Below are 24,620 nucleotides of genomic sequence, written 5' to 3' on the forward strand. Positions count from 1 at the left end.
TAGTGAGTAGATGTATTGTTGGTATAATAGAAAGAGAGAAATATAAGAGAAAGATATGTCACTATTTTTTCAAAAGACAAAAATATTTTTGAGTTAAAGCGTGGTGGTGATGGTAATGAGCTCAGGCACGGTGGAAAAGGGTACTTGCAAGAATGCTAGCACTTAAACACTTCAGATGCTCTATCGGGCCTATAACTGTTGTCTGAGTGCCGACCGCCATCAAATGCTCCAAGGGGTTAGTCTTTCACTCGAATTTGGGTAGTGGCGGGGGTCTTGAAGTTAGCTGGGACTTATGTGTCCCACAGGACCTGAGCTAGGGGCTGAGAGTCCACAATTTCGTCTTCATCTGATTCTATCTCCTCTGCACGTTCCTGACTCCATGCCATCTACCTTGGCCTGAAGGCGGCATAGTTAGTTCACGGTTGTCTGTAACATCATCGAAGTTTTGCTGTCGTGGTTAGCGTCTCCTACCATTTGGTTGTCATGGAATTACTTTGTCGCGGCCCCATGGTGGGTGCAAAATGGAACTAGGGTGTGAATACTTAGCTAGATGGGGTTTTAGGTTTAAGTCTTAGACTAAGTGGATATGTAGAATGTGATGATCTCTTTGAGGTCATATGGGGCCTATATATAGGCTATGTTATAATGGTTTGTGGGGAGATTCCCTCGCCCACATCATCGAGCCACAATCTCTGCTATTTTGGGGATAGTTATCCCATGTGATCTATTATTTCAACCTTATCCCCTTAGGGTCATTTTGGGCTTCAATAGTCTTAGGCGAATGGCCCATTAGGTGAGATTGGGAGGATAGCCCCCAATATTTTATTCGATCCAGTATGAAATGGGTGAATTTGTGTATCTTAAGGATGTGTGCATATATATATATATATATATATATATATATATATATATATATATATATATATATATATATATATATATATATATATATAGGAGAGAATGATGGGAATAATCGTTCCATGGGTCCCATTGTTTGCATGGAATGAACCTTGAATATCACATGATATGAGTCATTTATCTACTATTGGTAATGTAGCATCATAATGCGGCGCAACTATAAAGAGGTTATGTATATGCTATAAATGATGTACTTTGAGAACGATGCGTTCAACTTTGAACAACAGAAATTGTATTTATTTAGTCTTAGATCCTTCCATCAGAGTGAGCATTGACCAGTTTTGACATTGATAAAAAAGGTTAAAGAAGAAAAATGGGGGAAAAAATCTTCCCACAAACGGCACCACTGCTTTTATCTAAACAAAATTGTAACTCCATGCAGTTACAGTGGCGCTAGGCTTTTAGATGGTGGTTCATGGTGGCGATGGTAACTACAAAATAGATTAGCATTATGTTGCACATGTTAGTACGTGATCAAGGTGGAATGAAAAGTGAAGGGGAATGAATTGTACATTGGCACGAAAGTCTTCACACTTACATAAGAGAGGTGGTTGTAACTGTCACCGTAATATCCTGAATGGAGTGCGGGGGGCCGTTGAGATCATTCCAACGGTCCAAATGAGGTGTAAGGAGTGTATCCTCTACAAAGGGGGTAGGGAATCTCTAGTGCGTTGTATAAGTTATTGTGGTGTAAAACGCCAAAGAGGTGTGGATAGGGACTGACCTTATGATAATTGGGCCACTAATATTAGGCCTTGACCCATTCTTATACAAGTTATGCTCTAAAAATTTTAAATTGGAAACCAATTTATAAAAGAGGCATTGGATTCGGGTCGTTGTTTCAAAGTTTTAATTGTTTAGAAAAAAGCCTACTTTGACGCTTTAAAAATTAGAGTGTTACAATCCGGTTATACTTGTCCCTAGGAACAGATGTCCAAGGGATTGTTCTAGGTCCATGAAACCTTAATTTTCTATCTATAGAAATTTGAATCATGGTCTAGGACAAATATGCAATATTTAAACCCTAATATCTTTCACATTCGGCGCTTACTAACTTGACCGTCAAAGTGTGTGTAAGTATCATGCGCTCCTCAAGGGGTTATATGTACAATGACATGATATCAACGGCCCGATACAGCCTATAAAGGATCAATTGACAATATAAAACTTATTTACACCTACCACCACGGCAACACATTAAATTCTTATAAAAATGCATGTATTAAATATAAGATTTATATTCCTTATTTTCTATTGCATTTAATATTTCTACAGTTATTTTTTTGGGAAAAAAATTCCAACGGTTATTTTTAGTATAATTGAAATAAATTAATAAAAGTGTAAAAGCTTGACAAAAAAAAATGTAAGAGCGCCTAAATAAATACAATGAATATATATCAGCATGTTTATTATTAATTAAAAAATTGTTCATTAAAAAAATATTAAAAACAATAAACCTCATTTGAAAATAGTTATAAATAGGGATATCGATTATAACACAACCACAAGCTTCAAAATAACTGCTCAATTCCAATCTCTCTCGTTTTCAATAGTAAAAAAATAGTGTGAAATGGGTGAGGGAATTATGGTTCGTGGTAAAATTTTGATTGCAAAGGTGAAAAACTCTACTGCGAGGCAAGTTACATTCTCCAAACGTCGAACAGGAATCATATCATCTTTTTATTCAAGAATTTGTAATAGACCCCAACACAAAATCCAATAATTTTTAGGTTTCAATTATGATTTATTTGTTGTTAAATTAATGGCTGCAATTTCAAAAGAGATTTTGACTTCAAGAGATAAGTATCATGATCCCTTCTTATTTTATATGTTGGAATATTTGTACACAAATTTTACGTGTTTCTATATATTCTAATTAGTCAAAATTACGAAATTTTGAGATGCAATAAGCATATGATTTAATCATGAAACTTTATGAGTAGTGTGCAAACACTTGTTTCAGAATATATATATATATATATATATATATATATATATATATAGGGGAGGGATCAAGTTACACCGGTATAACATTTGAGTAATGTTACACCGCTCAATAACGCTTCAATGAATATAAATTTTACAAAATCCACCGTTGGATTGAAAGTTTATATCATTTAGATCATCCGTGTTCAATTTTACAAAAATCTAAAATCGTTTGATATGTTATTGAGACCGATCAAGATTAACGCTTTATATGTTTTTATTGAATACCGTTAAGCTTTATCAATCTCAATAACATATCAAATGATTTTAGATTTTTATAGAATTAAACATGAATGATCTATATGATATAAACTTTCAATCCAACGGTGGATTTTGTAAAATTTGTATTCGTTGAAGCGTTATTGAGCGGTGTAACATTACTCAAATGTTACACCGGTGTAATTTGATCCCTCCCCATAGATATATATATATATATATATATATATATATATATATATATATATATATATATATATATATATATATATATATATATAGAATTTAATTTTTTTATATATATATATATATATATGGGGTTGTTAATTTACAACAAACTAAAAACATGTTGGTGTAAATTAGCAATGCACACATTTTCTAATATGACAAAAAAAATTTTTGATATTTACTTATTTAACACTAGGAAATTTGAGGTTAGTTAGGTAAAGTTTATTAAAAGATGTGAACTCATTTGCTAATTTATACTCAAACAATTATAAATATATACAACCTAAGTAAACAACCTAGGAAATCAAACAATCCAAATACAATTCTTTTAGACATAAAAAAAAGACAAACAAAACATTTTTGTTTTTTATCGATAGTCCAACATTTTTTTTATAATAGTCAAACTTGTTTAATTATAGTATAAAAAAAACATCGAAGTAGCATTTGGTGAATTAAAAAAAAATATATATTCGTTTGTTTAGTACTATACGTATGCGTATTGTCGAAAATAAAAATACGTATGATATTCTAATGTGAATTGAAATTTTTCAACGAAGCATTTGTCTTTTTTTTTTTTTTGATAATTCGAAGCATTTGTCTTTGCTTTGAAAAGATTATTACAAGTGTAAATTAATTTTTCATGCAAATGCTTCATTGGAATTTTTTTGTGTGTGGAATTTAATGTGTATTAATCAATATTCATAATGTAGAGAGTGCAATTTCCAGCGTTAATCCTTTTCGAAACAAGAGTATCAGCCGAAGTCAAAAAAAGAAAAGAAACAAGAGTAGCAAGTAGGCATGACAATAAAACTCATATTCGCGGGTACCCACCCAAATCATACCCATTTTGATGGGGGAAACCCGAGTTGACTGAGTTTGGGTTCAGGTTTGGGTTTTCCCCGATTTCAAAAGATGGGTTTGGGGTGGGTAATTGGTACATTGATACCCACCCCGAACCCGTCCCCGAACCCGCCCCGCTTATACTAAAAATTAGATTTCACCTCTTTTAAATTAGAAACGCTTAAACAATCTCTTAAATTACGTTCATATTTTTTTTTTTATTTTAATTTGAGTGTTAAACAAACCATTTTCTCAAATTTTTTTCTTTATTTAATAAAATATTGTTGAGAGAAAATAATTTTGGACATTTAACTTTTTTTTTAATAAAAAAATACTAAAATATAATCTAAATTCATGTAGAAAGAGGCGTAATGGGGATACCCGAAACCCGATGGGGATACCCGATCCCCGTTGGGTATGAGTTTGGGGTTATCATTTTTATCCTCGCTCGAATTTGGGATGAGTTTGGGGAAACCCGAACTTTATGGGTTTGGGTTTGGGGAGGGCAAAACCCGTCCCCGCCCCGCCCCATTGTCATGCCTAGTACCAAGTAGCGGTAATTAGTTTCGCTGCAATTGAAGAAAACAGTTGGAAAATGGTTTTTTTAAACTAAATTTACTAAATTATCCTTTGTCTAAAATTGATTTACATTAGGATAAAAGGGTATTGTTTGTCCAAATATAAAAAGTATGCATTGCTAATTTACACCAACATGTTTTTAGTTGGTTGTAAATTAGCAGCCATATATATATATATATACATATATATATATAGGGGCGGCTTAGGCCCATGTGCGCTATGGGCCGTGGCACAAGATCTCTTAAAAATGAGGGCCACAAAAAAAAAATTATAGGTTAGTAGTATTAGTAAGTTAGTGGTGTAAAAATTAATTATTTATGTTAGAAAATGTTGTAAGGGCAGTAAGGCCCAGCCCAACCCGTTTTCCTAAGAAAAAAAAAATAGCAGGCATGAGAAACCTATCTTGCGTTTTGCGTTCTACGTATTCTTTCTCAAAAACTCCATTAATTCACCACCACCAGGCGTCGACCTGCCACCATCACCGGCGACATTAACGTCGGTTAACCTCCTTCCTTCTATTCTCAAAAACTCCATTAAAGTTGAAACAAAGGTAAAAACTAAATTTTACAAGTTAGGGTTTCTAAAATTTGCAATGTAAAATCACAATTTTTCTATTTTAATTGTATTTTCCATTCCCAATTCTCATCATTCTTTTTCTCCCAAAGTTAATTACTGATAGAGATGTTCTTTTGTTTCTATAAAGTGGAGAGGAGATTCCTAGTTTCAACATGATAATGTTTTAATGTTTATTGTCCTATTTGGTTTGATAATGTGTTGTCCTATTTGAATTGTTTTAATTGTTAATTACGTTATTTTTTTCTTTTTTTACCTGTTGAACTTCAATGTTGTCTATTTGGTTCTACTTCAATGTTGCGGTCCTGTGGAATCGATCAAGAATAGTGAGAATTTTCAGGTTCAATTTTTTTTCCCTCAATGCCTCCTAAGTCACTTCCTAAGGGTAGAAAATATGAATGTGGATATGAAAAGCGTAAGAAAAAATATAAGACTTGAGAAATTAACTCAATCTCAATCATGAGCTATCGAAAAATTTATTATAAAAGAACCACAAAATGTTGAAAATATTAATGTTGATATTGTTGATGTTCAAACTGTTGATAAAAAAAGTTACGTTTTTTTATTACACTTTCATATTTTGCACAGAGCCTCCAAAAATTCGGAGACACCACTATATATATATATATAGTGATATCTTGAAATTATTAATGTTTAATAAAATGATTGTCTCTGTTACAAGTCTATAACTATTTTATTTCTCTGTGCGAAAAACATCCAAGAATCATGTTCACATGAGTCTAAATTTTGTTTAAAATATTTCTAAGTCATTTTTTCATTTCTCTAATGCACAAAAGTCATTGAAGAAACTTTATTTTGTAAACTATCATTAATCGATAGAATAATGCTAGCAACACACTCTTTAACAAACACACTCCAACGCACTCTCTTTTATTGGTTGAAATTCACATGGGTCCCATAAAAAAATGTGGACCCATATAACTTTTATGGGACCCATATAAATTTTAACAAATAGAAGAGAGTGTGTTAGAGTGTGTTTGTTAAAGAGTGTGTTGTTAGCATATCATGGTGATATGAGTGTGCAATTCATATCATGGTTTCCAAAATATTCTAAAGGGGATTCGCCGATTTACCCATTTGCTTCTGATTTGCATTAACTGGTGGGGGCGAATCGAACCTAAAGTTTAGTGTGATGCACACGCTTTTGCAGCAGACCCCACCACAAGTTCTAACAAATTTTCTTTGGTTGGTTTTGTCATTTTTATGTTCAGCTTTTAAGGAAATGATTTGGCGGAACACTACAATCCTTAATAGAAGGTGAGTTATTATTCCTATTATGTTGGGCTTGAACTGCTCTATACTTAAGCTGGAGTATCCCTTATACTCCCTTTAATAAAACATTTTTGCTTATAAAAAAAAAATACAAACTAAACTTTTACCAAATATCATAGCTTGTCATCGATATATTATAAACTATATAAAATTATTGATGGTTCATGGTTTAAATAAATGCATTCGATAAAAATAAAAATGAAATAAAATTAGATAATTAATTCATAAATTTCAGTGATTACGTACTACATCAAGATTTCCGTTTTGAGCTAATTATCAACTAAAGATATACAACAATCTAAGAGGATTCAAGATGTTAATTGATAGATATTAACCCCAGGTTTCTTGGATGGTTTAGACTTGAGACACATCAAAGTGTGCTCTTATTTAGATAATAAGATGGATCATTTGACTTTTCTTTGACTTCAATTGGATTAACCTCTAGTTAGTGAACGGTGAAATTAGCCCTCCAAACTCATAAGTCTTTAAACCTGATATCGAGCTTCAGAGGAAGAAAAATGGTAGATAAGAAAGATACGGAAAAGATCAATTAATTGTGTGAGGGAGGTCGTGTCTTCGGTCTAGAATAATCCGAGTAAAATCCTGGATTTTTACCCTGTTTACTATGAGGCACTGACCAATAAACTGAAACACCTGAATTTTTTGGAACATGACTTGCATTCTCTTGCTTCAAGTGTCGAATATTGTTCTTGACCTTAATGTCTTCTGTTTTTGTTGCTCCATTTGATGTCAAAGGTTCTTTTTCCCCATTCTTTGACACCTATTCAAAAATAAATCATTGAAACGTTTAAAAAAAAAAAAGAAAAATATATTAGCAAATAGCAAGTCTTGAATATAGACCTTAATTTATGTGGTTGATTGAAATGTGTCTTCCACTTGTACTACTACCACATGTGAAAATGGGTTTGAACAGAAGTTACAAGGACGAGTTGTAGAATATGGTAGAAATTGCCTATGAGTTTCAGTTTGATACATATCTTGCAAGTGGAAATTGAACATAGCTGGGGTTAGAATATGAGCCCGTTTGAATTGACTTATATTTCAGCTTATTCAAAATAGTTTGTGCAAATAAATAAGTTTTTATTTATTATTATATGATTTTTAAAGTAGGATATGAAAAAACAATTTATAAAGACACAATATTTATATTGAAAACATATATAAAGTAACACAACAATTTATTTATGTACATAAACTATTTTCATAAGTTAAAAACTAAGGCCAAATCCAAACGGACCCATAGTTTTTTCTGAGTGCTAGATGGATCTTAAGTCAAATCGATCAATGGAGCTACCTAACCCTCCAAAAATCAATTAAGTATATACATTGATGAATTTGACACTAACCTTTTCAGAAATGTTGATCTGAGTGCTAGATGGATCTTCAACAGCTACAAGAGTGCGAGAAGTGCACACACTAAAGGAAAGGAACAAAATAATAAGGAACAATGTGAGGTGCATTTAATTTAATTTCTCATAAGCTTTGTGGGAGGGTTATTAGATATTAGAACAATGGAAGGTGAAGTTAGATATGGAGCCTTAATTTGATCTTATTTTTTATATAGTAAGATGAATGTTGAAATAGGCATATAGTTTGTAAAATCTTTGAATTCCTTTAAAGTTGGTAGAAAGCACGTTTGGTTAACAAAGTTAGATTTGGGTCCCTAAATATATAATAGAAGAATAATGACTACTTTACTTAGGTTGTGTGGATTAAGGATGGAAAAAACATTGAATTTTGAGAAATATAAGATTGACTAGACCATGGATAATATAAAATTAGATTAAATGTGAAGGAATATCACCTTTATTGTCTACTATGATGTTCATTTGTAAACTTAGGATAGGACCCTTAATTTGTAATCAACCTTTGTTTAATTGTTATATATGGTTTCAACTAGTCAAGGAGTAGAAACAAAAATAGTAATAACATATTAGGGACATTGAAGATGCATGTTTCCGTTGCTTGCGGAAACTATATGTTCATTGGTTTGGTAACACTTTGTGGGGATTTGTGATTGTTTGGAGACAGCTACATAGAGTTTGGTATAAAATTGTCAAAGTTATTTCAAAGTTTTAAATTGTTATTTTTACCTTTGAAAATCAGAAGGGGTGATCAAATCCAAGGAATGTATGTATTGATAAATTGATTGACTAGTATGTATGTTTGAGAACAACTTGTATAATTAAATCTCATGAGTACACCTTTTATTTGGTGTTTACTAATACTTTAATTATGCACTTTTTACTCTTGGGTTGTACCCTACTTAGGGCGCAACGAATATTATTTTATGTTACTTGATTCCTTAACTCTCGGGGAGTACTAGTTAAGGAGTATTAGTTAAGGAATCAAATATAATAAAATGATTTTAAAACTTGTGTAATTTTTTTATAAAAAAATTGAAATTTATGTAATTAACCTTTTGTAAATGTAAAAACATTGTTATTAATATAAAATGTACTTGTTTTAGTTTTCTTAATTAATTAGTGTTCTTGGGACATATATTACCATTACCCATAAGAAAAATGATAAATTAAAGAAAGAAAGATATCAGTCACAAAATAGGAGATTGTGACCTTTTAAAATTTTGGCTTTGATGAATACTTGAGAATAATATATAGTTTTGATCGGGTGTAGTTATGGTGTATAAGCCCAAACTTATACACTATGCATAAACTTGCTTCCTACACCCAACATATTTGCTTCCTGCACCAAAAGCCAGCCCAAGCCCAAAATTAGGCAATCCATTACTCGCGCGCCCCCCATATACTACCTCATTACTTGCGCATCCCCCATTTGCTTAGCATACCCCCCAATTTTTTTTTTCTTTTCCTCTAGATTTCTTGTGAGCCCCCCATTTTTTTTCCTGCCCCAGATTTCTTGCGTGCCCCCAATTTTTTTTCCTCCTCCAAACTTCTAGCTCAGCCCCCAAATTTCTAGCGCGCCCCCCGTTTCCAATTAAATAATAATTTTTGTTCCTTTGAAGTATATATCATAAGAATCCATTTTTAATTAATTTTCGTCATACACCCCCTCGAAGCCCAACATAATAACCAATGGTTCATGTATATATAAAACATATTTGTCAAATATACAATTTAATTTTAAGTTTTATCAATCATAATCACAATTTAAATAAAATCTCATACATTAATTACACACACACAGACACACACACACACACACACACACACACACACACATATATATATATATATATATATATGGATTTTTTTCTTTACAATAAAAAAATAATCGAATCCAATATCTCATGCATACTATCCAAATTTTTCTCAACTAAACTAACCCTAATTGCTTTATATGAGTTTTTGCTTTATGTAGCATGGTTTTGTAAAATGGTTATGTGATGTTTTACTTAATAACAATGGTTTCAGTGTATAACATCTTGACACTAATGCCCATATGAAACCATTTAACTAAAATAATGGTTTCAGTGTATAACGCTATGAAACCATTTAACTAGACTAATGGTTTCAGTGTATAACATCTTGAAACCAAATAACAAGACTAATGATTTCAGTGTATAACGCTATGAAATCACTTAACTAAAATAATGGTTTCAGTGTATAACAGTATGAAACCATTTAACTAGACAAATGGTTTCAGTGTATAACATCTTGAAACCAATTAAAAGGACTAATGGTTTCAGTGTATAACATCTTGACACTAATGCTCATATAAAACCATTTAACTATAATAATGGTTTCAGTATATAACAGTATCAAACCATTTAACTAGACAAATAGTTTCAGTGTATAACATCTTGAAACCAATTAACAAGACTAATGGTTTCAGTGTATAACATCTTGGCACTAATGCTCATATAAAACCATTTAACTATAATAATGGTTTTGGGTTATAACGCCATGAAACCATTTAACTAGACCAATGGTTTCAGTGTATAACGGTATGAAACCATTTTTGCCGTGCAATAGTTTCAAAGAGTTGTTTTCCAAAAACATATTTAACCCTTAATAAAAATTGTGAAATAAATTTAAATTTTTAAGACGATATAAAACCGGAGAGAGTGAGGTATCCCCAACCGTTCCAAATAATTCAAAATACCCTAAATAAAATTTTGGGAAAATTTTATTACTACTTGATATTTATAAAAGCATATTTACCTCATTTAATTAACTAAAAATAGTTTCAGGTCTTAGAAAAATACCTAACTGGTCCCAAAATTCTCAGAAAAGTATTTACTATTTTTCTGTAAAAACAATAAAAAAAATTGGAGTCTCCTTGGCACCGCACGCGCCCCCACGCGCCGCCAGTGAGAGTGGGCGTGGAGGCGCGTCACTGTTCATCATCTTCCTCACCCATTTTCTGAAGAAACGGGTCGCGACGACCCGGTTCGTCGACCCGATTCGTTCTCCCTCAACAATCAACGAAACTCGACGTTCTTTATACGGTTTTGATCTTCGTTCGATTTTATGAATGTTTTTGGTATTAGTTTTCGAAATCGGTGATTGAATCGCATATAAAATGTGGCCGAAATTGAGCAAGCAAAAATAAAAAGTTCTTCAGTTATGATTATTACACGTGTAAAATCATCTGATGGCTGTGAATGACTTATGCACCATACATAAGAAAAGGCTTATGCATATTAACTATTGCCGTTTTGAACCAATTGATTAGTAATGGATTACACTCAGCCACAAAACCCATCTGAGTATGTTCAAGGGCTTAATGGGTTCTTTGATCTTGTCTTTAAAAATCGTTTAAATAGAAAGGAAAAATTGCGGTTAAAAATCCTGTAGATTTAAAAGTGCGATATATGATCATGATGACTGGAGTTATACGATATTTTAAGGGTAGTTTTAAGACTTATTTTATAGTAGCATTTTAGTAGTTTCAGGTCACCAATAATGGAAAATACGTACCCAAGGTTTTAGCATACTTTGGAGGAAAAGCAAGAGTTAGAAAAAATTGCATAAAAAGGAGCAAAAATCAAGAAAAATCAGCAATATTCCATTGTGCCACGATTTGGGCATCATGCCACGATGGAAGCAATCGTACGTGCCACAATGATCAATTTATGAAGCAGTGTTCTACGATAAGATGCATGGTGCCACGATGACACGTTTCTCTGTACGCGTTTTTTTTTTTTTTATATAAATAAATGTCCAGCCACTGAAGTTAAAGGAATTAAAGAAGGCAAGGATCAAGAGAGCAATTTCCCACCATTGGAAATACTTTTCTAGTGCTTAATTGATAAACTTCCATATTGAAGATCCTAATTCCTAAGTGATCCTACAAATTTAGTTTGGGTCTAGAAATTTCTTTGAACGTAGTCTTTTCAAAGAACATGATCAAACAACCATTCACGTGGTATATGCTTCTAATAAAGCAAAGTTTCTCCAAAACCCTCCAATTTTCGTGGAATTTTTTTTTGTATTTGACTTCATTACCACGTAACAAATCCAAGAACCACTAAAAACAAATTGGTGTTTGTTAAGAGTCCTACATCGATTGAGAGATGACCTGACTAAGTGTTTATATACTAGAGGCAATCCTCACTTTACAAGCCAGTTTTGTAAGGATGAGTTAGGCCCAATACTCATTTCTAATATGGTATCAAAACTTATCCTAGATCCATTTGTTGTGGAGACCTCCCATATTTGGGCCACCCGTTGTTGTTGATTCCACGTTCCAGCTTGTTCAGTTCTGGACGTGAGGGGGTGTGTTAGAAGTCTCACATTGGCTAGAGATATGACATAGATAGTCTTTATAAGTGTAGTGCAAACTTCAACTCTTAAGCTAGCTTTTGTGGTTGAGTATAGGCCTCCCAAATTCTAAGATGGTATCAGAGCCTCTCCACGATCCGCTGAGCCACCTGTTATCAGGTTTCCGCTATCGGGCCACCTACCGTTTATATCCACGCACCAAGCCCAATAGTGTTGGGCGTGAGGGGGTGTGTTAAGAGTCCCACATCGGTTGAGAGATGGCCTGACTAAGTGTTTATATACTAGAGGCAATCCTCACCTTACAAGCCGGTTTTGTAAGGATGAGTTAGGCCCAATACTCATTTCTAAGAGTGTTTCTCCAAAAAAATAAAAAATAAAAATTGGTGGTGGGTGCATTTATTCACTTTTTCACATAACTCTTGCCCCATATATCTTCACTTTTTCCTTTAATGGTAATGGAACTACCGATGGATAAGTTAAGCCACAACTTTATAGTTGGACCAATACGTGTGTTCATGGTTTAACTGAAGTGATAGATTATTGCTTAATTGAAATGATGGTCCATATATCTCTCTTTGTCAACGTGTTCTCTGAAGTATTTTCTTGACCTTTCGAGAAAGCACGTGTAAAATAATATATGTTAAATAATTTTATTTTCTTTATTTGTAGATGAATTCTACTCAAATTCACACACATATAAGTTATAACTATTTGTTCAAAAAAAAAAAAGTTATAACTATAAAATTTATGTAAAATTATTAAATTTTGTTATTTTTATCCCTATAAAATAGGTTATATATTTTCGTCCTTACAAAATTATTATACGCGTGTTTCTTTTCCCTGCTGTTAAATTAATGTATAATTTTTTGAATGATTATTATTTTGGAGACATGTTTCTTATCACTTGCTTAATTGTAAGTAGAGTCACCTATTACATGGTCATAAAGTACCTTAATCCGTGGAGATCAAAGGAAAGAGATATTGCAAGTGGCATAAACTAAAAAACAAAGAAAAAAAATGATGAATAAGAAGATTATATTGTGATGGTAATTGAATAAGGACTCAGGTAAAACTGTTCAAGTTCAAATTGAAACTGTGTGTGATTGGTTAAACTTGTACTAGATATATCAAAGTGGGTAAATTCTTATTTTAGGTTGAGATCATTTACTGTGTGAATATACCAATCCCCCTAAAGACCCTAATCAAATGCATAAAATGAATGTCTTATCAAATTGAGACACTGAGTTTGTTTGTGATGAATAGAATTGTTCAATAATAATTAACATAAAAGAAAAAAGTGAAACAATAAATTGGATTAGTGGGTATGGACTACTAGTACCCACTGGTGAGTTTTGGATTAAGTGTATGGGATGTTATCAAATTTGAGATTTACTTTTGTCATCCTATCGGTTACTCGTGCATTCTACGAATTTTTCATTTTACCTTTCCGCTACTTAAGTAACGGACGTGTAAAAAATGAGAAATTTTTGAGTTAAAAACACCCTTACAAAATTTGTATAACATCCGCTACTTAAGTAGCGGACGTTATAAATATCTTGGTAGACTGTTTTCAACTCAACAAAATCTCAGTTTTTACACGTCCGCTACATAATCCTGAATAGTAATGAAAATTTTACATTTGAAGTACAACTTTCATATATAAAACAAAAAGTCTCGCATTTGAAGTACAAATTAACTTTCATATATAAAGCAAAAAGTCTCACATTAAGTACAACTTTCATATATAGTTAAAATATTACAAAAGTTATAAAAATGAGAAATTTTTATAACATCCGCTACTTAAGTAGCAGACGTTATAAAAATCTTGGTAGGGCATGGGATCTCAACTAGTTCAAAAACTAAGGAATTTTTACATGTTCGTCACTTAAATACCGGACAGTATTCCGTGATCTAAGTAGCGGACAAGAGTAGTATGATAATTTTGTAGGACGCGCCCCAGAAACATCAAGTGAAAAAAGTAATTCTCATCAAATTTACCTACCAATTTATTTCATAATATATTAGTGAGGGCTCACAAGCCCCCACTATGTCTGTCGTGGTTATAACATGCAATCCAAGTCCTTAAAAATAGACTCTATTTAATTTTTGTTTTGACAAGAATCTATATTTAGTATTAAATGTGACATAACATGTAAAAATATTTTAAAGATAATATAAACCAAATTTAGAGTTATGACCTATGAAGCAAGGATATAGATACGGACACCGAAAACAACATGGACACTAATATCACTACTAGAAATTCGCGAATTAGTGAGGGAATTTAGGGAGGGAAACAAATCCCTCACAAATTGCCACGGAATTTTTATTTTTAGTGATGGAAAGTCATGTTTTTTTTTTAAATCAAATTTCTTAATGTTAGTGACGGAATTTGTGACAATTTATTTCCCTCATAAATATTCCGTCACAGAATCCGTCATAAAGGTGGAAAATTTGTACCATAATTTATTCTTTCTCAAGTGATGGATGTTAATTTTATTAAACAATTTGAATTATAAAGTTTGTGAGGGATTGTTTCCATCACAAACAATTCATTTTTTAATTATTTAAAATACATATATTTTATTAAACCCTTTCTTCGCAAAACCCAAATTAGAATCGCAAAACCCTACGTCTTCGCAAAACAATTCATTAATATGTCTATAACAATAACAATTTAAAAAAAGATATAATTGAATGTAATCATAAGTATCGATGTTGTGTTAGTGTCTGACATCGATGTGTGTCCGACAGTGAAACACTCCTAATCTAAAAATGTCGGCAATTCATAGGTTATGTCTACTTCTTTTTAAGCTCTAGAGGATCCATTTAGAAAGTGTCTAAAGTGTTAGATAATAACATATTGGGCCAATGCATATTAACTATTGCCGTTTTGAACCAATTGATTAGTAATGGATTACACTCGGCCACAAAACCCATCTGAGTATATTCAAGGGCTTAATGGATTCTTTGATCTTGTCTTTAAAAATCGTTTAAATAGAAAGGAAAAATTGCGGTTAAAAATCATGTAGATTTAAAAGTGCGATATATGATCATGATGACTGGAATTATACGATATTTTAAGGGTAGTTTTAAGACTTATTTTATAGTAGCATTTTAGTAGTTTCAGGTCACCAATAATGGAAAATACGTACCCAAGGTTTTAGCATACTTTGAAGGAAAAGCAAGAGTTAGCAAAATTGCATAAAAAGGAGCAAAAATCAAGAAAAATCAGCAATATTCCATTGTGCCACGATTTGGGCATCATGCCACGATGGAAGCAATCGTGCGTGCCACAATGATCAATTTATGAAGCACTGTTCTACGATAAGATGCATGGTGCCACGATGACACGTTTCTCTGTAAGCGTTTTTTTTTCTTATATAAATAGATGTCCAGTCACCATGATTTAACACACTGAAGTTAAAGGAGTTAAAGAAGGCAAGGATCAAGAGAGCAATTTCCCACCATTGGAAATACTTTTCTAGTGCTTAATTGATAAACTTCGATATTGAAGATCCTAATTCCTAAGTGATCCTACAAATTTAGTTTGGGTCTAGAAATTTCATTGAACGTAGTCTTTTCAAAGAACATGATCAAACAACCATTCACGTGGTATATGCTTCTAATAAAGCAAAGTTTCTCCAAAACCCTCCAATTTTCGTGGATTTTTTTTTTTGTATTTGACTTCATTACCAAGATTTTAAATAGCGGTCGTAGTCACGGTCGCGGTCGCGTCAAGGATTTCGCGATTTTGACTGTTACGGCTGTTGCGTTATGAAATACGGTCGTCGCGGTGTGAATTAATCACAATATCGCACAAATCTTATTAAAATTATTTATACTATGATATATGTATAACAACTTAAATATGAGATAAATGTAAAGTTTTGAACTAGGAAAGAGTTAAAAAGATATAACACTTTGTAATTTATGATCATATTGTATTAAAAATGTGATTTTTATGCATTTCTATTGGAAAAAATAGAAGTCTCTATCAATTAGCATTTTGTCGCGGCCGTATTGCGTTTCTTTGCGGCTGTATCGGTGTTTCGTCGTGGTTGTAACGACGTTTCGGCGTGTTTTTTTTTAACCATATAAAAACGGTGAAAAACGGTAACGGTAGGCGCCAATACCTTTTTGTCGCGGCCTTTTTCACGTTAACGAACCTTTATTTAAAACCTTGATCATTACCAGTAGTCCATACCCACAAATCCAATTTATTGTTTCACTTTTTTCTTTTATGTTAATTATTAAACAATTCTACAAACAAACTCAGTGTCTCAATTTGATAAGACATTCATTTTATGCATTTGATTAGGGTCTTTAGGGGGGTTTGGTATATTCACACAGTAAATGATCTCAACCTAAAATAAGAATTTACCCACTTTGATATATCTAGTACAAGTTTAACCAATCACACACAGTTTCAATTTGAACTTGAACAGTTTTACCTGAGTCCTTATTCAATTACCATCACAATATAATCTTCTTATTCATCATTTTTTTTCTTTGTTTTTTAGTTTATGCCACTTGCAATATCTCTTTCCTTTGATCTCCACGGATTAAGGTACTTTATGACCATGTAATAGGTGACTCTACTTACAATTAAGCAAGTGATAAGAAACATATGTCTCCAAAATAAATAATAATCATTCAAAAAATTATACATTAATTTAACAGCAGGGAAAAGAACCACGTGTATAATAATTTTGTAAGGACGAAAATATATAACCTATTTTATAGGGATCAAAAAACAAAATTTAATAATTATACATAAATTTTATAGTTATCATTTTTTTTTTTGAACAAATAGTTATAACTTATATGTGTGAATTTGAGTAGAATTCATCTACAAATAAAGAAAATAAAATTATTTAACATATATTTTACACATGCTTTCTCGAAAGGTCAAGAAAATACTTCAGAGAACACGTTGACAAAGAGATATGGACCATCATTTCAATTAAGCAATAATCCATCATTTCAGTTAAACCATGAACACACGTATTGGTCCAACTATAAAGTTGTGGCTTAACTTATCCATCGGTTGTTCCATTACCATTAAAGGAAAAAGTGAAGATATATGGGGCAAGAGTTATGTGAAAAAGTGAATAAATGCACCCACCACCAATTTTTATTTTTTAGTTTTTTGGACAAACACCAATTTGTTTTTAGTGGTTCTTGAATAAATTTGAGATTTACTTTTGTCATTCTATCGGTTACTCGTGCATTCTACGAATTTTTCATTTTACCCTTCCGCTACTTAAGTAACGGACGTGTAAAAAATGAGTAATTTTTGAGTTAAAAACACCCTTACAAAATTTGTATAACATCCGCTACTTAAGTAGCGGACGTTATAAATATCTTGGTAGAGTGTTTTCAACTCAACAAAATCTCATTTTTTACACGTCCGCTACTTAAGTAGCGGACATAATCCTGAATAGTAATGAAAATTTCACATTTGAAGTACAACTTTCATATATAAAACAAAAAGTCTCGCATTTGAAGTACAACTTTTATATATAAAGCAAAAAGTCTCACATTAAGTACAACTTTCATATATAGTTAAAATATTACAAAAGTTATAAAAATGAGAAATTTTTATAACATCCGCTACTTAAGTAGCAGATGTTATAAAAATCTTGGTAGGGTATGAGATCTCAACTAGTTCAAAAACTAAGGAATTTTTACATGTCCGTCACTTAAATGCCGGACAGTATTCCGTGATCTAAGTAACGGACAAGAGTAGTATGATAATTTTGTACGACGCGTCCCAAAAACAGTGGAAAAAGTAATTCTCATCAAATTTACCTACCAATTTATTTCATAATATATTAATACTATGTCTGCCGTGGTTATAACATGCAATCCAAGTCCTTAAAAATAGAGTCTATTTAATTTTTGTTTTGACAAAGAATCTATATTTAGTATTAAATGTGACATAACATGTAAAAATATTTTAAAGATAATATAAACCAAATTTAGAGTTATGACCTATGAAGCAAGGATATAGATACGGACACCGAAAACGACACGGACATTAATATGTCTATAACAATAACAATTTAAAAAAACATATAATTGAATGTAATCATAAGTATCGGTGTTGTGTTAGTGTCTGACATCGATGCGTGTCCGACAGTGAAACACTCCTAATCTAAAAATGTCGGCAATTCATAGGTTATGTCTACTTCTTTTTAAGCTCTAGAGGATCCATTTAGAAAGTGTCTAAAGTGTTAGATAATAACATATTGGGCCAATGCTATTAGGTCCATTAGGTTTATAGTCCACTAGGTTTGGATATATATTATATCCTGTAATTCTATTTTATAATGTAATGTTCATTGCAATGTAAACCCTAGCCTCCTTTGTTCCTTTTCTATTTCTCTCTTCTCTTTGATTGATTGTGTTGTTAACATGGTATCGAGAGCTTGTTTCGATCCTTTATATTTTTATTCCGCTGTCGAGTTCCCGATAATTTGGGAATGTGTATGTGTTGCTTTGTCTTTTTGTTGGAACGCAAGATTGGTTTTGTGGATTTAAAGGTAGGTTTCCTCTTTGTAATCATAGGTTTCCTTTTTACGTTGTTTAGTTTCCTTAAGTGTTGGTTCCATCTACCCATTAATTTGAAGAAAAATGTTGGATAATGGAGTTCAAGATTTTGCTTCTGTAATTGATTTTTGTAAGCAAGCTGGAGAATCAAATTTGTTTTGTGATCTGAAGTTTATTCGTTGGCCACTGCATACTACCAGAGCTTGTTGAAGTTTTGCAAATTGAATTGGCATTTGAGTGGTGCTTCTATGACGGATTTGGTTGTTGGTTTATTTTTCTTCATGGTGGACTAGTGGTTTTGTAAGACAAGTTGTTCCCTTTTATGCTTATGGTATGTTTTGGTGTTTGGTTCTTCTTTCTCTTTTGTTTTATTTTGTCTTGGGTTAGTTTTGTTGTTCTGTTAGATTTGATCTCGTTGACTTAGTTTCATTTGGTTCAGTTTGTTGATTAAAAAAAAAAGAAGCAGATTGATTCAGTTAGGTTCTGTTCTGTTTGGTTTAACTTCATTTGGTTTGGTTTGTTTGATGAGTCAAAGTACTCACAATTTGGTTGTTTGGTGAGTCACAATAGTGCTCACAATTTGGTTGTTTGGTGAGTTAAGATTCTCACAGGTGAGTCAAGTGCTCACAACTTGGTTTCTTTGGAGTGATTGTCTCTCTATTGGTCTCTCTTGTTTGATTGTCTCTCCCCCTTTTGATTCTTCTAATTGGTGGTCTCTCTCTCTCTCTCTCTCTCTCTCTATATATATATATATATATATATTGGTTTCTCTTCTTTGATTGTCTTCCTCTCGTTGGGGTCTTCATTTATGTTTGATTGCACTTCTTGTTGATTCTTCTGATTGGATTGCACTTATCTCTCTGTCAATTCTTCTGTTTGATTGCTTCTCTCTAATGATTTCTTCTGTTTGATTGTTTCTTTCTAATGTTTTCGCTTCTCATTGATGACGCTTCTGTCTGAATTTTGTCTGATTGCTTCTCCCTGCTGATTTTCTTATGTTCGATTGCTTCTCTCTCTAATGATTTCTCTTCTGTTGGATTGCTCCCCTCTGTCTGTTCTTCTATTTTGGTTGCTTATCTTTCTATTGACCGGTTCTTCTGTTTGGTGGTTTGGTTCTTCTTTATGTTGGTTTGGATTAGTTTGTATGATTTGGTTCAGTTTGGATTGGAACAATTTGGTTTAGTAAAGTTTGGATTTGTTGAATTGGATAGCTTGGACTAAATTGGATGTTAGATTGATTTGATTTGATTCTCCTCTCTATCTCTGAAGGTTCCTCTTTTGGTGCTATTTGTGGCTTTTGGTTATGATATTATTTGATTTAGTTTAATTTTCTGGCTTAATTTTGTAACAAGCTTAAAGCTTAGTAATTAATCTTTAGCTTGACGGGTAGTATTAAGATGTTTTGAGTTTATATTATTAAGTATGTTTTTCATTTTGTTTGTCAAACTCATAATGAGTTTGAGAGGAGGTGTTAAATAATAACATATTGGGCCAATGCTATTAGACCCATTAGATTTATAGTCCACTAAGTTTGGATATATATATATTATCTTGTAATTCTATTTTATAATGTAATTTTCATTGCAATATAAACCCTAGCCTCCTTTATTCCTTTTCTATTTCTCTCTTCTTTTTAATTGATTGTGTTGTTAACGTAAAGAAAGTTGATTTTGGAGCTTAAGGAAGCAGGTACAGTGCTACATTTTTTGAGAATTTAAGGTAGGGTTGTGAAAACTTGAGCATAACTAAAAAGAGAAAGAATGGATAACGGTTGTAAGAGCAAGGACAAAAGTTCTGTATGGTTGGCAGATTTTCTGCTTTTTAACAAATTCTCTTTTACTTCTATAGTACTCCAGTCCAGTATATATACTCGTATGGGGTGATGGGAGAGACTGTGACTATCTTTAATTCACACACCAAACAAACAAATATGACCTTTTCAAATAAAATAAAAATTCAAAACTTTCTATTTTATGCCATTTTAATTTCCTCCGGAATTTATATATTCTTCTATATCATAAAAAAAAAGCTTCTTTTGGAAACTATTCCTTTTCGCAACCTCAATGAAATTTCATAATCACAATCACGATCATTAGTTCACTGTATAAAATTACATTTACATGGATTTGTTTATAAAATGAAATGAGATATTGTAAAAGAAATATTAAATTATTCCTTTGATATTCAATAATATAGAGACTGTTTTTTAATATTATAGAAAAATAGAATTTAATTTGTGTGTGCTTATTGTAATAAAAATTAATTTTTTCAATAAAGTTATCTTTATGTTTGTTTGGATATAACTAGTTATGTAGGAGAGTTTCTTTAGTAATTTATTATTTTAGATAGATTTAGTTTTATTATATTTTAAGTAGATTTCTTATTTTTATATTTCACATAGATTAGTTATTTTTATATTTTAGGTAGATTTGTTATTTTTATTTAGTTAGGTTTGTTATTTTCTTTTACAATCTTTTAGGAGATTTGTTATTTTTATTTTTCACTCCTATTTAAGCTAAACTAATGTAGCCTTGAAGGCAACCTTTTGATTTAATAAAATTCAGAGATTTTTCTCAAATTTGGTGGATTCCAAATTACTCCTTCTTGTGGATTCCGGAAGTCTAGTGGATTCTAGATTAGTTATTCTTTCTGGTGGATTCCGGAAATCTGGTGGATTCCAGAACTTTATCTGACAGGTTTTGCGCTTGCAAACCTGTGTTTTATTATAGGATTAGCGCTTGCTCTGATACCATGTTGAAATTTGGGGAATTTAGGGGGAAGAATAGGAGAAAATAATAAGCAACAATAAAATATTATTGATAATGATGTCAATAACCCTAATTACAATATTTTTTTTTTTTTAAACCAAAAGAGGTGGAGTCAAAATGCACTCCACCCGAAAATATAATAAGCAAGCAAACTGGAAAAACAAAATACATGGAGGGGACAAAACCAAAACTCCATTAAAATGAGCATAATCTAAAACAAGGTATACCTAACTTGTTTTTATCAAAACAGTCCCTAATAAACAAAAGGAGCTTCTTGCCAATATGCTATCGAAATTAAAGTATTACAATATTTACATTATTTACATTCATCAAATAGTATGATACTACCTTGGTATTTATAACCAAGTGAATAAATTTAAATCTAAACTAAATCCCTTTATTATAGGGCTAAGAATAAACAAACCAAATCGAGATATTTTCTCAATAAATAATATTATAATATTTTCTATTCTAACACTCCCCCTCAAGCTAAAGCTTACTAAGCTTTAAGCTTGTTACAAAATTAACCCTGAAAATAAATTAAATCCATTGATAGCAAGCCAACGAAGAGCAGCAACCAAAGAAGCAGTAGAGGAGCGGCTGAAGAGATGAATCCATATCAAATTAAGTAAAAATACCCACGGATTAAAATATCACAAACGGGGCCCGCGGATTAAAGAATCACAAACGGGTAACTGTGGTTAAAGGTAACGGGACCCGCGGATTAAATAATCACAAACGGGTAACGGGATTAAAGGTAACGGGGACCCGCGGATTAAAGAATCACAAACGGGTAACAGGAGATTAATGGTAATGGGGACCCGCGGATTAAAGAATCACAAACGGGTAACAAGATTAAAGGTAACAGGACCCGCGGATTAAAGAATCACAAACGGGTAACGGGATTAAAGGTAACGGGGACCCGCGGATTAAAGAATCACAAACGGGTAACAGGAGTAAAGGTAACTGGGAAGAATAACCAAGAATTAATTATTCTCGGGATTAAAATAATCTACTCTTTTACAATCTTTTAGGAGATTTGTTATTTTTATTTTTCACTCCTATTTAAGGTAAACTATTGTAGCCTTGAATGCAACCTTTTGATTTAATAAAATTCAGAGATTTTTCTCAAATTTGGTGGATTCCAAATTACTCCTTCTGGTGGATTCCGGAAGTCTAGTGGATTCTAGATTAGTTACTCTTTCTGGTGGATTCCGGAAATCTGGTGGATTCCAGAACTTTATCTGACAGGTTTTGCGCTTGCAAACCTGTGTTCTATAATAGGATTAGCGCTTGCTTTTCCTTCACGCTTCCGTACTGCGTCAACTAGTGGCGGAACCAGAAAATAAAATTTGGGGTGCCGCTAGAAAAATTATAATATACAAATTAAACAAAAATTTATATTTCATACAAAAATTTAAGTAATAAAAAACATAAATTTGATAATAAAAAAATTATATATTGCATACCGTAAGTAATATTTTACGTGTGCTGAATTACTTGATCTTAAAAAATTATATATTTCATCATATTATATGTATACTTAAAAGAGAATTATTGTTTTTATTTGAAAATAGTTGGCTTGTTTTTTAAGAAAAAATAGAAATTATCAATCAACTTTTCAAGAAATAGTTTCATTGATTCAATGGCTTGAGAAAATGTTTGGTCTTCAAGTGCGTGAGTTCGAATCTTGAGACTGAAACATTATGTTTTTTTAAAAGAAAAAAGAACAAAAATCAAAATTGGAGTAGGAGGAAGTTGAACTGGCGACCCTCAAGATTTAAGGCGTGATGTTCTATCTTTTGCTAAATTATGTGTGCACAACAATATATATAGTTTTAGGGATTTTTTACAGTACATTTGAATAATTTGAATGTATCGGTACATCAAGTCACTATTGATAAATTAACGATTATTTTTATGAATTAAAAAACTATTAACCGATTATTATATTTTAAAAATAATAATAATATCACAAGAAAAAACACAATATATTGTTTATAAGTATGATACTAATTTTTCTAATATTTTCTTAGAAAAAAATTCAATATTGACTATAATGATGAATAAAAATTCAAAAAATATCAAATTTTATATTTTTGACAATTTTGATGAATAATATTTAGTTACTATAATCATTTTAATGATAAGAAAAATGATTTCCTTTAAAAAATATTCATTTACATATTAATTTAATTACCTGATGTAGCGGTACATTAAGAATTATCACATGTACCATAGAGTTTGCCATAGTTTTAATATTATAAAATACCAAAGGTGTTAAAGTAATTTCTCATTTTTTCGTGGATGGTCGTGGCCCACCCCAACCACCCCCTTGTTTCGCCACTGGATACAACATGTAAAAGTGATTTGTTTTTTATTTCAAAACTAGCTGCTGCGCCTGTCTGTGTGATTCATATTTTCTATTATGCAAATTTATGTCAAAAAAAATATATTTTATGTCATGGCGAGTTTGTAAATAAAATATTTCAAGGGTATTGTTGGTATTATGAAAAGTCCACACCAAATTTTTTTGTATACTCTTTTTATATACTAGCGGGTCAGGTAGGCGCATTCCGCGCCTGTCTGTGTCTAACTTATGTAAAAAAATATGTCTTATGTTATGGTGAGTTTGTTAATAAAAAATTTTTGCTGCTAAAAACAAAAATATGTGTCTTATGTTATGGTGAGTTTTTTAATAAAAGATTTTTGTTACTACTAAAAAAAATCAACAATATTGTTGGTATTATGAAAAGTTCACACCAAAACTCATGTATTCTTTTTATATATAGTATAGATGTATAGATAACATCCATCTTTTTAACACTTGTTTTCTCTCTCCTTTTAAAAAAACTAGGGATAAACCCGTGCGTTGCACGGGTCGCACGGGTTAGATTAAAATATATAATTAAAATATTTTTATAAATGAAAAATA

General features: G+C 31.7%; 1 protein-coding gene across 1 annotated transcript; it reads right to left on the minus strand.

Annotated features, from left to right (window-relative positions):
• Nucleotides 1-6,883: 6,883 nt before the first annotated feature.
• LOC123894463 lies at nt 6,884-8,405 on the minus strand. Its single transcript, XM_045944478.1, has 2 exons — nt 8,001-8,405; nt 6,884-7,414 (listed from the first exon to the last, which is right to left on the minus strand). Exons 1-2 carry the CDS (start codon nt 8,112-8,114, stop codon nt 7,184-7,186), a joined length of 345 nt encoding a protein of 114 aa, XP_045800434.1. The 5' UTR covers nt 8,115-8,405; the 3' UTR covers nt 6,884-7,183.
• Between the last annotated feature and the right edge of the window lie 16,215 nt (nt 8,406-24,620).

Source organism: Trifolium pratense, linkage group LG7, assembly GCF_020283565.1.
Source record: "Trifolium pratense cultivar HEN17-A07 linkage group LG7, ARS_RC_1.1, whole genome shotgun sequence".
Classification (NCBI taxonomy): Eukaryota; Viridiplantae; Streptophyta; class Magnoliopsida; order Fabales; family Fabaceae; genus Trifolium; species Trifolium pratense.

Coding starts and splice junctions, on each gene's coding strand:
- LOC123894463 (XM_045944478.1), bottom strand. CDS start 8,114: ATGCACCTCACATTGTTCCTTATTATTTTGTTCCTTTCCTTTAGTGTG. Junction 7,415..8,000: donor AGATCAACATTTCTGAAAAG/GTTAGTGTCAAA, acceptor ATTTTTGAATAG/GTGTCAAAGAATGGGGAAAA.